This window comes from Salmo salar, chromosome 03, assembly GCF_965601325.2.
Source record: "Salmo salar chromosome 03, fSalSal1, whole genome shotgun sequence".
Taxonomy (NCBI): Eukaryota; Metazoa; Chordata; class Actinopteri; order Salmoniformes; family Salmonidae; genus Salmo; species Salmo salar.
Genome location: NC_138293.1, coordinates 91,477,348 through 91,492,083, shown reverse-complemented (window position 1 = coordinate 91,492,083; position 14,736 = coordinate 91,477,348). Strand labels below are relative to the sequence as shown.

The following is a 14,736-nucleotide window of genomic DNA, read 5'->3' as shown; positions in this document are numbered from 1 at the left end:
TGCTTCTTTGGGCCTAACTTCCAAGGACAAATTCCATTGGCTTGGCTTGGCTGCATTTAGTGTGGACATTTCTTTGCATGATATTATTACAACTCACTTGACACACACACTTTGTTTTATTCATTCACCCAGACATTTTATGTAAATATAATATTTACAAATGTCTTATATTTCAATCAGCAGTTATCAATCATCAAAAAGGTTGTATTTGAATATTTAGCAGGAAAACAAATGAAACAAACATACAAAGAAACCTAGTAGTATCTTAGTTTTATACTACACAGTTTGTAGGACTCTGTAGGAAACAACCCTGTGCCCTCAGAATAGAGAGATGCCTTCCACCTGTTCAACAGGAATTAAGAAAAATAACAGTAGCCTATGCCTCAGTTAAAGCAAGGCAAGATCCTCTTGATAACATAAAATATTACATTAGCAGAAATGCTAATGTTTCTTCTCTCTGCACATCCACCTCTAGGGTCCCTGTTTGGCCATTGCCTATATAAACAAAACAAACATGAATGTTTAGATGGCAGAAATATCATATAACTATATCATTACAGACAAAAGTAGTCCATGTTGCAACTGAACCCAATCTCAAATGGGAAATACGGTATGAAAAATGAGTTGGTGTTTATTATCCTCCGAATTGCTACCCATGAGCTGAAATGTCTAATACGATCTGTTTTTAAATAAGAACTATATACCCGTTTGAAGAACTGGCTGCCAAGGTAGTTGGTTGCCATGCTCCTCAAGTTGGTCTTCCCGCCTACTTTGCATCGCACATATCCATACAGGTTGGCCCACTGCAAGGCCACACCCATGATCACCACTGCCTGCAAGGCGACATGACATAAAAATGCAATGCGTTGTGATTATTTATGTTTCTTTGAGAACCCAAAATAATGCATGTATCTGTTTAAGTTCAAATCAAATAGCTAGCGTCATACTAGGTTTGACATATTAATTATCCAGTGAGAAAATAGAGATGTCTAAATTCAAATGGAGAAAGGAAAGGTACTGAACCCACCAGCCACTTAAACTTGAAGGAGAAGAGAGTACTGAACACAAAGATGACCCAGAGGACTGGACACACAACCAGACCCAGCCAGAAGATCTGTGATTCAGAGTTGGTTGGAACTTTTCTACTGGTTGCCTACAGAGAGAGTTGGGAAGATTAAGCACATGATGATGTTCTACAGAAGTCTTAGTTGTTGCAATTCTTTCAGTCGTAGACTCTGCTTTGTTTACTTGATTGAACAGTCTGATTTTCTATATACCATTTTTTTTTTTTGGGGGGGGGGGGGGGGGGGGGGGGTGCAATTTTCATATAAGCCCTCTTGGATTTCCAAACTCACCTTGTTGTATATCTGCACTGTTTGTCTTTCACTTGTATTTTGTGGGTGCGGATAAATAAATGAATGTACCGATCTTTCTGTTTAAACTACTAGCACACAGCTCAGACACCCATGCATACCCCACAAGACATGCCACCAGAGGTCTCTTCACAATCCCCAAGTCCAGAACAGACTATGGGAGGCGCACAGTACTACATAGAGCCATGACTACATGGAACTCTATTCCACATCAGGTAACTGATGCAAGCAGTAGAATCAGACTTCTTTTTTTTTTTTAAATAGATAAAAATACACCTTATGGAACATTGGGGATTGTTAAGAGAGACACAAATGTACAGACACGCATACAAGTACTAGCACACACGTATATTGTAATATGGTATTATACATTTTGTATTGTAGATATGTAGTGGTTATATGATGTACTGTTTTATATGTAAGTGCCTTAATGTGTTTGGACCCCAGGAGAGTAGCAGCTGCATTGGCAGCAGCTAATGGGTAGCCGTAATAAATACAAATACAGTCATGGACTATACTGCAACCGTACTGGTCTGGACTCAAACACCCAGTGGCTCTGTCCATCCTCATCCACCTGGTTCCACCACCTGAGGCCCACCATCAACCTGCCAGACACATTCTGAGAAAGAAACACAATGGGATCACTCACCAACTGGACCTATAAAACACACAACTTTTACCCTTTCACACTACTCTGTCAAGCTGTGCTGTACTAGCCTGGCCTGGTTACACATCCAACATAGTTGCTGGAAACATGTGGGAAAGGGCAATGTGAAAATAAAATATCCAGGCCAACACGATAGTGTGAAAAGGGTATCACCAAATTTAAGTTGTACCACATCAAACTGTGACAACACACCCACCTTGACTGTCCAGAAGTCACATGAAAGGAGGAGGATGATGGTGACCATACAGACAATGAAGCTACTGCTCAGGATTTCACACAGTAGGTAGACTAAGATGGCACTGGTGCGGAAGAAGAGATGGAAGAACGTGGCCAGGGGATGCCTAAAACAAGAGCAGGTTTTGATCACACACACGAGAGAGAGAGTTCACATTTACAGCAAAACGACATCTCTTGTTCTGGTAGATCAGAATAGCTGATATGGGTTGAAATGAACATATCAGTTTGTTCTGTTACTCCTCATCAATAGTGAATCAACTTCCAAAACGCACTTGATTTCTGATTTCTTCTGTCTGGTGGGGGCATCATCGTCGTCGTCACCAAAGAGTGGAGCATCTGCCTCCTGTGAATCCTTTCAAGAAAGAAATGAGCTGTCAAACAAGGCTCATTTTGAGGTGGCTAACTTTAGATAGCTACTACTGTACAGCTAACTGACATGACAGTGAGTGACACACTAATTAGATGGCTCTGGGGTAATTTGTGCATTCTAGCTAAATAGTTCGGTTTAAAACCTTACAAAGGTTTATCTATTCAAATAATTGCATAAAAACGTAGCTAGCTAGCTAAAAGAACAAGTGAAGTTAAGTGAGCAAGCTAGCTAACAGTTAGCTAGTAAGGCTCACTGAAGTAGGGCAACACAAAGTTAGCTATCGTTAGCTAAGAAAAACGCCATTAGAGCAACTTGAACAGTAAAGCGTTACCAGGCATAGTGTCATCAATAATTAAAGATATAAAACAACTTATTTGTTTGAAAATTGTAAGAGGTCTCACCAGTCTCATCATCTTTGACACTCACTTCCGGGTGACGTGTAGGTAAACAACAAACATGCTTGCATGAAGGACTCCACGCATGGGTGCAGAATAAGTTGCCTGATTGCAACTTTGTAAAAATCTGAACCAGAGATTTGAAAATCTTATGTTATGTGAAATGTGATATCACTAATTGTATCAATTAATTAATTAATTTATAAAATTATATTCATGGCGATATCTTTACCTCAACTTGAACATAACTTACTGCTTGTGATTAGACTGATATTTTTCAGGTCTTTCATTTTTAATGGTTTCATTTCATACCCAGCTTGATCATCTGCAAAGCGTCTCACCCCCAAGAAAAGGAATCCACCACCAATATGTATAGCGCCCACATGACCCTATATCAGAGGTGCGTTCAATTGTTGCAGAACGGTTAGTTCTGAACAATACGTTTCCCCAAAACGTTCTTGAACAGACTGAGGTATGTTTGCGCCAATGACCGTAAATATGAAGGTTTGCTTCCATTTGGTGGGTGTGGCATGAAGCAATGAGTGACGTATTTAAAGGGCAGTGGCCATTACATTTACATTTACATTACATTTAAGTCATTTAGCAGACGCTCTTATCCAGAGCGACTTACAAAATGGTGCATTCACCTTATGATATCCAGTGGAACAACCACTTTACAATAGTGCATCTAAATCTTTTAAGGGGGGGGGGTTAGAAGGATTACTTTATCCTATCCTAGGTATTCCTTAAAGAGGTGGGGTTTCAGGGTATGCCATGCGGACAGTGTTTCCCTACACACAACCCCTTACTGTTTTTCAACTGGTCGTTAAGTACAGAAATGTTTCCGTTCAATTGAACGTAAAAACATACTGAACGCAGCCTAGGGTTTCCCAAACTCGGTCCTGGGGCCCCTCCTGTGTGCACATTTTGTTTTTTGCCCTAGCACTACAAAGCTGATTAAATTAATCAACGTTTGATGATGAGTTGGTTATTTTAATCAGCTGTGTAGTGCTAGTGCAAAAACCAAAATGTGCACACAGGAGGGGCCCCAGGACCGAGTTTGGGAAACCCTGCCTTAAATGACTGGTTGCAATCAAGAGAGTATATGGGAACAGAGTTTGACTTTTTTTTAAATGTTTTACATAGAATGTTTAGATTTAACATTGATGAGTTCCCAATAACTTTTCTTTATTTCAATTCCACTGCTGGTCACAAGAAACATCACTATAGCAGCTTTTACTTTTAATAATGATGCAATTTTTTTTAACACTATACAGTTTTCACCATACAGTTTTTAGGCATAAAGGCTATGAAAGGGTGTAGGCCTAAATCAAATCACTTTTCTTTCATAGAGCCATCTACACTGTTATTTTGGGGCATTATTGCTGCGGCTGCAGCAGCAGTTAATCTTTGACCAAGCTGGTGACCAGCCGGTAAAGATGAGTGTCTACCAGAGCTCATCAACTTCATAATCTGGGAACCTGTGCACTCACTCCCTCATGTGACAGTCACACTGTCAGAGACAAAGTTCACCCCGTAGTCCATACACTTCTGTCACAAGCATTCAGGATGCCAAAAACACCAGACGTGTTTCTTCTCCTCGGTCTCTGTCTGTTTGGGGCAGCTGACGCCCTGTACAAGCAGTGGATACCTGACACTAACTATGAAAACAAGACCAACTGGGACAAAGGGTCCGTGCCCTGCGGTAACGACATAGTGCAGTTCTCGGCTCAGAGGAAAGTGTCTGTGTACGTGGAGACGGTCCACTCCGTCCAGGAGATGCGGCTACCGGTGGACGGAGAGTTCATCCTTCCCTCGGGGGGCGGCTTCACGGTCAGTAATGGAGGGGACCCCGGTTGCGGGGCGGGTGTCACCGCCCAGTTCAAAGATGCAGAGTCTCTGCAGTGGTTCGACCCGGAGCTATGGCAGGCGGCAGAGTCTTTAGACGACCTGGAGAAAGGTCGCTTCCTGTTCTCGGTACACGAGGAGAGCGTACCCTGCCAGTATGACAACGTGTTGTTCCGCGCTGGCTCCTCGTTCCGCGTGGACACCACCTCCAACCAGCCCAGCGTCCCTGTCCAGAGTGTGTCCATTCTGGGGAAGAAGTTCAGCAGCAGCTCCGAGTTCACCCATTATCTGGGGTCACACTCTGGCCGGCTGCAGTTCTACGGAACCTCATCCCCCAGCGTCGGGGCTTCTGGCTGCAGTGATGCCTCTGGCTGCGACTGTGGGAACTCTGCGAATCACAACAGGATCTGCGGCACTGTGACATGCACTCCTATGAGCTGTAAGAAGCCACTATACCCCACGGGACATTGCTGTGACGTGTGCGGCGCCATCGTCACCATCCAGTATTCCTCAGGCTTCAACTTTGAGTCTTATCGGAATCGACTGCAGCACCTCTTCCTTAGTCTGCCCTCGTACCAGTCCATTCAGCTAGGCATGTCTAAGGTGCTCAAATCTCAGTATTTCCTCGGGGTGATCCCACGTGCGGCTGCAGCAAAGATCCAGATCGTGCTCCTGGATGGGTAGTCTGGTCCGGTGGCAGAGGCCCTGGCTCGGGACATATTGAAGGACGTCCAAGCCCAAGGCTCAAACCTGGGCATAACCGGGGCTGAGTTCCAGGCCTCTTCTGGGGCCACCAGTGGTGACGGGGCAGGGGACAACGCAGGAGTTGTGGTTGGAGCCGTGTTCGGGATCCTGATAGTAGTCGTTGGTCTTCCCCTCCTGGCTGTCCTCTTCCGCAGAGGCGTCATAAAAATGCCCACCATGCCCACCATCTCCATCCCTTCTCTGAGCAGCTTAAGGAGAAGCCAGGAGGAGATAGGGGACTTCACGGACCATGGCTTTGAAAACCCCATCTTCGACAAGCCCACCATGATGCCCGAAGTACCCGGTATCTATGGGACTGAAGCCGCCAACTCTATCTCCCTGACGCCGTCAGGTGTGCAATTTGTTAATCCCGCGTATGATGAAAACGAGACCTCAATCGATTTCACTACCTGAGACTTTGTGTCATGGTATCTGTAAATATTTTGTGCACATTCTTCTGAGAATAATTTCTTACGCGTTGTAATGTATCTGAAATGTAAAAATATATTTCATGCTTAAATTCATATTAAGTATTAGGTATTTGAAAAAGTCAAGCAATTGATATTTGTAAATCAATTCTGAAAAGATTTTACAAAAGCTTTGTCACATTGTTAATATGATTTACATTGGATTGACCATTGACACAACAATGAAAGACAGCCCTTGAACTCATCTTTGTAGTTAAGTACTCAGCACAATGTCAAATAAACATAGTATATTTTTGCCAATGAAAGACCAATCACAGCAGTTAGCAAGTCAGTCACTTGCTAACCTGTTGCAATAAAACGAGCAGTTAAAGTTATTACTCAATCCCTCACTGTCATGTTTTGTTCTATATCAAATCAAATTATATTTGTCACATGTGCTGAATACAACAGGTCCAGACCTTACTGTGAAATGCTTACTTACAAGCCCTTAACCAACAATGCAGTTCAAGAAATAGAGTTAAGAAAATATGTACTAAATAAACTAAAGTAAAAAGTAAAATAAAAAGTAACACAAAATGACATAACAATAACGAGGCTATATACAGGGGGTACCGGTACCGAGACAATGTGCGGAGGCTACAGGTTAGTAGAGGTCATTTTGTACATAGATAATAAACAGCGAGTAGCAGCAGTTTAAAAACAAAGTCCGGGTGGCTATTTGATTAATTGTTCAGCAGTCTTATAGCTTGGGGGTAGAAGCTGTTAAGGAGCCTTTTGGACCTAGACTTGGCGCTCCGGTACCGCTTGCCGTGCGGTAGTAGAGAGAACAGTCTATGAGCTGGGTGACTGGAGTCTGGAGAATGTTTTGGGCCTTCCTCTGACACCGCCTAGTATATAGGTCCTGGATGAGTGCAGACACCCCCTGTAAAGTCCCTGTCTGTTGTCTTGTGATACTTGATGCTGTGTCCTGTTAAATAAGTACAGTATCAGTCACTTAAGGCAACTGCTTGTGAATAGAATAGATACTTTATTGTATTTGTGAGAAACAGAAATGTGTACTGGTCCGCCTCTCTGACCTAACTACACTACTGCAGTCAAAGTATTATGATTCCGGAGTGACAGTTGCCATGGGAGTGATGGGGGTGGCAGGCAGAGTTGAGCTCTTCATTAGTGGGGGGTCCTTAGGACCGACCAATAACACCACATTGTCCTTCTTTGAGAGCCAGACAGTAGGATACAAGGGCTCCATGAACTCAGCCTTGTACCTGTAGAGGAGTGTCATAGCAACGTCAGTCACACCATAGAAAGATAATGAGCCTGAGTCAAAGTCGATGTAGACGCCGATCCTCGTGAACACACTTGTGGCTTCCACGACCGCCTCCATATCAGCATGCCAAGTGGAAAAGCTCCGCCCCTCCCTTCCGAGGCTCCACGAGAAGTCATTTCCTGTGATGCAGCTGCCTCTCTCCACGCCTTTCCGGTCGATGCTCTTGTAGGTGAGTCCCACGTGCACACCCTCCCCACTCAGCTCTGCCTCAAAGTAGTGTCGGCCCAGGTAGAAGCTCTCTGAGGTCATCACCTGGCGCCAGTACTCGAAGCGTTCGGGCGTGTCTGGGTAGCAGTGCTGCCAGGGCGTGGTGTTGGTCACCTTCCTGTCGTCTTCGGTTAGTCTCAGGAACTTGTGGACAGTGTCTGGGTCAAAGGTCAGACTGCTGGCATCTGCCAAGTAAACACATTTAACTGAATAAACTTTATTAATCCTCAGAGGGGAAATTGGATTTGTCGCCAGCACAGGACACATGCAGGGACAATACAAACACATACATACTTATTCAAAGGCTACCTACGTCGCTATAATACACGTGAAAGGTTACACCAAGTCAGGCTATTTCTCAAAAGGGTTAGCTCATTGTGAAGAGCACTAGGTATGCAAATAAAATTAGAAATGTTTGATAATGCAGTAAAAAAATACATCTTACACTTGAGGAAGTCGTCTCGCGTCTCAGGCTCAGGCAGTGAAAAAGACTTTGACATCTTGGGATGGACCATGGTTGTAATGCCCAGTTTCTCTGTAGGTCAGTGTAGAAGAAAGGGAAGTTATCCTTCAGGTAATACATAGAGTACTCTCTATAATACAATGCATTGGGAAGACTATGGATATTTATCCAACCATCATTTAACATTTATTTAGCTAAGTAACTGGGAGCATATTCTCTTTTTCATTATGTCATGAAACAGCATATGTCAACAAAAAAACAAACAAAGGAAAATGAGCAGTTTTTCCAGGCTTCTATTGTTTTGTTCTGTTTGGTGCCTAATGAACACAGCCCTGGTTAAAATGTGTACACTCATCACCAGTCCTGCAGATGTCCTTCAGTTTGTCCCTGTAGGTAGCCTTGAGCTGGTCACACAGTTCCTGGGTGGACTCAGTGAGCAGGCAACTGAAGGAGGCCAGGCGATCTGTGAGGCCGACGTAGAGCCCAGGCAGACAGACATCCACCGCCCCCGTCTTCCACTCTGAGTATTCCTACATTCACCAGCAGGAGGAGCCACTCACAATACTGTCACACTACTAAGACAGCTATATCTGCTTCCCAAATGACACCCTATGCCCTTTATAGTGCACAACTGGTGCTCCATCACAGCATGCAAAGTAGTGTACTATAAAGTAGTGCACTATATGGGAACTAGGGTGCCATTTGGGATGCACAATAGGGCCCTGTCCAGAAATAACCCCCAACCTCTACCCCCTAGACATTTCAGATATGTAAAAGTTATATGGGAGTATTGCTTTCCCTTGAATAGGCTTGGTGGGTTTTTGACTATACTGTTAATACCTATCAAATCCTTTCAAAATCTAAATGAAGTGTCTATGGTAAGCAGTGGAGGCTGGTGGGAGGAGCTATAGGAGGACGGGCTAATTCTAATGGCTGGAATGGGATCAATGGAAGGTATATCAAACACATCAAACATATGGAAACCATTAACTTCCATTCCAGTCATTACAATGAGCGTCCTCCTATAGCTCCTCCCACCTGTCACTTCCCTCACACTGTGGACACTGTCAACACACTGACTGCCACAATAAACATTGTGGTGACTTAACTGTACATTACAAAATTGCTGACGAGACGAGTCAAAATTACTGACCAAGACAATATTTAACAGATCATAGGGGAAACTGAGGCAAAGGGTAAGAGGGACATGGGTTCCTATATTAGTCCTCTCAGGATAGGGCTCAGAATGAGTCAAACGAGCAGTCAGGCACTTCCAAACACCGCAGTATGATGCCGTATGTACCATCAACCTATAAAATACATGTAAATCTACAGTGCCTTCAGAAAGTATTCTCACCCCTTGACTTTTTCCACATTGTGTTGTGTTACAGCCTGAATTTAAAATGGATTACATTGAGATTTTTTTTGTCACTGGCTACACACAATACTCCATAATATCAAAGTGGAATTATGTTTTTCAAACTTTTTACAAATTAATTAAACATTTTAAGCTGAAATGTCTTGTCAATAAATATTCAATGCAGTATATACCATCAACCAATAGAATGTAAAAATAAATGAAATACCTCTCACAGTATCATGACACAGGAGACTTGAAGGTAGCAGGTTGATATTGTGCTTTTCAGCAACAACACTAGCTGCATGCGTTCTGTTTCATTTCATGTGTGACACTCACCACGGATTGGGCTCAATTCAATTTAAATTCAGTCGGCTCATTTTCCTCAATGCTTTCCTACACATTTCAGTTTAATTCCTGAATTGACTGAATTGAATTAAACCCAACCGTCTCTGGTGCACTCTAAAGTTGCCCCGGCCTAGACGCTGATCTTGGGTCAGTTTAGCATTTTTCCCACTAATGGTTAAGGTTGGAGGAGATCCAAGGTCTGTACATAGGATAAGTTTCACCCTGGAGCCCCAATCTCTCACCTGCAGGAAGTCCACGTCCCTCTTGTTCCTGAAGAGTCTCTCCACTCTGGCCAGGGTCTTCTTCAGCTCTTGGCTCTTCTGCTCCAGGTGGGCCTGGATGCCCTCGGCCTGGCTAAGCACCTGTCTCTGCTCCCCCTCCAGAACCTCCGTGGCCCTCCTCCGGGCCTCTTCTACGGCCCCTTCCAGCAGGTAGAACTGCTGCTCCATCACAGCACGTACCCCTGCCACCGAGCTCTGGGGAGAGAAAGATGGAGAGAATATGTGCTAAAGAGAAAGAATGGAGAAGTAATTTGTAAATGTGTATCAGCAGTGTTTCGAGGTTCATTAAGATCAGAGATGATGTTATAAGTGATAAATGAGCAATAGGCGAACGTGGGGAAAGAATGTATGGAGAGAATGTGTGACATACTTTTTTTTAAAAGGAGAGGAGGTGGTGCTTAGTTGTATCAGCTGTGTGTTTAAGGTTCATTAAGGTCAGAGGCAATGGTAAAAGTAATGCGGGTGTAGTGACAAATTACAGTGGCCTACCTCTATGGATGCAGTGTTGCTCTGTAGCTTGCCAATGGCATTCTCTGCCACTAAGACGGTCTTCATAATCTCCCCTTGTTTCTTCTGCAGCTCTGTCTATAGACGATCGCACGCACGCACGCACGCACGCACGCACGCACGCGCACGCACGCACGCACGCACACGCACACGCACACACACACACACACACACACACACACACACACACACACACACACACACACACACACAGGGCTCTGTTCCTTAAAGAGTACCATGTGTTGGGACCAATGCCAGAAGGTTACCAGCACAGCCCATGGGAAATGCATTTGCTTTATTTACAACAGTAGCTTTGAGAGAGGGCAACCTATTGGAACAGACCAATGTGCAGGCTGTACGTGTCACGTCACACAGAAGGTTTCTTATCACAGAGAAACGTACTGAAGTCTTGTGATAAAGAAATGATGTCATAAAAAACTCATTTGCCTGGAGACTCCCTATCCTACATTGTGCCCTGGATCACTAGACAATACTGACACTAAAAAGAGGAGTTTTGGACTTCAAAACAACAACATGTGGGTCGTTCCACCAACCCGGTACCTTTTGAGAAGTGTAACTTGGTATAAAAAAAGTTTGGTTTTACCTAATTTTAACATTCTGTCAGAAAGAGCACATGTTCAACTTACTAAAAAAAGAGTTTTCCTATCTCAAGAGGTAAAAAAAAAGACAATAGGAAGTACCTATTAAAGGGTCAATCTGCAGTTGTGAAGCCATTTATTGTCTTATAAATGAATTGTGTACCCATTGATTCTTTCTGTACAGCACTTTGAGATATCAGCTGATGTAAGAAGGGCTATATAAATACATTTGATTTGATGATTCTTGAAGAATAAAACTTATAAATGTTTCGTTAGCTTAGTTCAACTGTCATACCCCATCAGAACCCAAAATATAAGTGTGTTTTACTGCAATGTTTGTAAACAAAGTAAATGTAAACACACTATTTAGCCTCAAAACATGTTTAAAGCTATAATTTTCATATCATTGATGGTCAGTCCTTTTATCCATAGCTCTGTCTATGAATTTGAGAGTGGTTTTATTTCTCCAGGCCCATCCTTCAGCTTTGTACCGAAACAGGGGCGGGGAAAACACTTTATTATTGTTTCAACTGCTGAGTGCCAAATAAGGCAACAGAGTTGAACGTAACCGGGTAGACGATTTCCTCTTGAATAGTTTCACCATATTAAAGAGTTCAGTTCACGTAACAGGGTTGACCTTAAAACGAGGGGCCGACGTAAATGAATCACTAATCAGATTAAATAAATTATCATCTCCAGACATGACTTTGTCAACAACATAACCAGGGCTTTACAATGATGCTGAATTTTGGGGTTAAGTGGGTTCAAATCTTCCCAGAAGTCACAGCGGGTGCAAGGAGTGACATGTCACAATTGTGAATTTTGGCACTTTAACAAATCAATTTTCATATTCAACTCCCGTGGACAGATTCATGTGATTCAACTTTTGTGAGAACTTCCCTTCTGGGTAATCAAGATTATATTCATATTAAAGATTTATTGAACTCTCCATGTGGTCTATATTAAAGGACACTTCAATATTGGTGCACAATATCAAAGTGATGCAAAAGGCAGTGTTTTTGTGTAACAACCCAAAACAACATGTCCATGCCAGAAAAAAGTAAACACTAATACAGTTGTCACTCACTGTCTGTGAAATGTGTGTTGTGTGTCTGTATGTATCAGTGGAGGCTGGTGGAGGGAGAAAGGGGAGGACGGGCTCAGCCATTACAAAGAATCCAGTCCTCCCTATTTCTTGCTCCACCAGCCTCCACTGGTAAATATAAATGTTACCAATACCTGGATCTGTCTTCGAGCCTCCTCTACAGGTACAGTACTGTGCCCCAGATGCCCCTGTCCCTCACACTCGCAGCACACACACACACCGCAGCCGTCCGTCAGGCAGTATAGTTCAAGCGGTAGCCGGTGCTCCTCACAGGTGCGACACTCGATGTCCTGTAAGGGCTCCACCAGCCGGTGATTGTGGAACCTCTGGTTCTCCAGATGGGGTCTGAGGTGGGCCTCGCAGTACGACACCAGGCAGGTTAGGCAGGACTTCTGGGCCCGGCACGGGATCTCAATGCAGGAGTCACACAGCACATCTTCTGGGGTGACAGTAAACCCGCTAGAGATTGTCTGGAGCTGGCTGTTCTGCCCTGGTTTATCGTGCGTTGTTGTTGTGTCCCCTTGTTCCTGGTTCTGAGGCTGGGTGGTCTCCTCTGGTTTATCGTGCATTCTTATTGGGTCCTCTTGTTCCTGGTTTAGGTTCAGGTCCCACATGTTTATCATGGATGTGGTGACATCTTTGCTTCCAGTTGGGGGATGACTCTCTTCTGTATTCTCTTCATTCTTGATGATGAGGGTCTCCATGTTCTCTTTCTCTGGTTTGTGGATGTCCTGTGTGGATGCTGGTGTGCCAAGACACAGTACCTCCCTCACTCTCTCCTCTCTACTTCAGGCTGCAGGGTGTGACCGCTGGGCCTCTGTCTGGGCCACTGGGTCTGAACAGGCAGACAGTGCAGATCTTTCCTCACGTCTTAGTCTATCATGACATCCTATACAGGCCTCACTACTCTTATAATTCCTATTCTCTCACTCAGTAAGTCGCTTTCTCTCTCTCTCAAAAACACTTTCTCGCTCTCTGTCGGTTTCTCTCCCTCACTCTCACCGTCTCTCGCCCTAACTCTCACACCCTAAGACTGTCGGTCTGTAAGTCTCTCCTTTCTAACTCTTTGTCTAGCTCCCTAACTCAAGATAAATCAGTGAGAAGACAAGAACAGAACTGAGGACCGCGCCTTAATAACTTTATCCGTGTGAGTCAGCGGCAGACGCAGGAGCCTCCTCTTGTTACACTCCTCCCTTCTCTCTCTCTCCTTTTCTCACCCTCTCCTCCCTCATTCAGTTGGGTTCAGGGAAGGCTGAGTTGGTTTGAGTGGAGAGAAGGGGGAAGTGGGTATTGAGGGCAAGGAATGTGGAGATCTGTTTTAACAGGACAAATACAATATAAGCACCCCCAAAATGAGTATTATTATGAATCATGAAATCATTAATGTACAGCCACACTCCCTCATAGGACATCCCAGACGTGGCAATTCCAAAGCTGTTATCTAATAATAGTGTTTCATAGAAAAAAAGAATGTTGTATCAACAAAGATGATCTGGGTCAGCTGAGATGACTGTCTTCTGCAATATAATCTGTGAAAACTGGAATGTCAACATCCTGCAGAAACCTGTATCTCTGAAAAGTTAGGAGTCATCACAATGTGTTTGGAATGACTGGTCCTACAGTAAAGTTATTATATATTCACAGTAGATGAAGGAAAATAACTAACAAACTGACATACATTGAGATAAAAGGTTTTTCAGATGCTGTTATGGTTGACATGATCACAGAAGAGTCATCCAGTGTCTAGAGATACTGTATCACTACTGTAATGCAAAGTTAAGGAAGTCAAGGAACCACAGTGACCAGGCCTTACCTAGTGTTTCCTTCTGATTAAAGAGAAGGGATGTTTCTAGACAACATTATTTTCCCACCGCACCCTAACTTCCTGCGACTATTTATAACCATACTCCAACTTATCTTACAATAATGTAGTGAGAGACTTAACTGGTAACAGAATTATTTTGACATTTTGGAAATCTAACACACATTAGTCTTTCATATACAAATACAGCTCGGGGAGGGGCTAGGTTAAGCCTGACTTATTTGCTTTGTTTCACTTTTGTTGAAATGGAACAATTCAGTTTAGATCCAGACTAGGCTAGATTCAATATAAACAGGAAATGTAAACAGGAAGTAGATTGTCTGGATATAGAGCCGTTGTAAACAATGAGAGTAAGTCTGTCATAGAAAAAGAATTACAGAACATTGAATGGGAATGTCTGAAGTCAGGTACAATGTGTCACGGTTGTCGTATGATGGAGCGGACCAAAGCGCAGCGTGTGTATCGTTCCACATTTTCTTTATTAAACTGTGAAACTATGCAATACATACAAATAAACTAACGAACAAAAACAACAAACCGTGACGAAGAGGTGAAACATACACTAACAGTAACTCAAAAACAATCTCCCACAAACCCAGGTGGGAAAAACAACTACTTAAGTATGATCTCCAATTAGAGACAACGATGACCAGCTGCC

The 14,736-nt window shown here is 43.4% G+C and overlaps 3 protein-coding genes across 3 annotated transcripts; 1 reads left to right on the top strand and 2 right to left on the bottom strand.

The window, feature by feature from the left end:
- Positions 1-97: 97 nt before the first annotated feature.
- On the bottom strand, positions 98-3,255 carry LOC106602067 (Golgi apparatus membrane protein TVP23 homolog B). Its single transcript, XM_014194524.3, has 7 exons — positions 3,049-3,255; positions 2,550-2,629; positions 2,237-2,381; positions 1,903-1,992; positions 1,028-1,153; positions 705-833; positions 98-495 (listed from the first exon to the last, which is right to left on the bottom strand). The coding sequence occupies exons 1-7, from the start codon at positions 3,058-3,060 to the stop codon at positions 472-474; spliced, it is 606 nt and encodes a 201-aa protein (XP_014049999.1). The 5' UTR covers positions 3,061-3,255; the 3' UTR covers positions 98-471.
- Positions 3,256-4,209: 954 nt separating this feature from the next.
- LOC106602062 (tripartite motif-containing protein 16-like protein) lies at positions 4,210-13,400 on the bottom strand. The gene is made up of 6 exons (XM_014194515.3): positions 12,391-13,400; positions 10,535-10,630; positions 10,007-10,240; positions 8,418-8,589; positions 8,042-8,131; positions 4,210-7,781 (listed from the first exon to the last, which is right to left on the bottom strand). Exons 1-6 carry the CDS (start codon positions 12,958-12,960, stop codon positions 7,165-7,167), a joined length of 1,779 nt encoding a protein of 592 aa, XP_014049990.1. The 5' UTR covers positions 12,961-13,400; the 3' UTR covers positions 4,210-7,164.
- On the top strand, positions 4,612-6,436 carry LOC106602063 (protein amnionless-like). The gene has a single exon (XM_082972874.1). The coding sequence runs from the start codon at positions 4,612-4,614 to the stop codon at positions 5,572-5,574; it is 963 nt and encodes a 320-aa protein (XP_082829000.1). The 3' UTR covers positions 5,575-6,436.
- Positions 13,401-14,736: the final 1,336 nt, after the last annotated feature.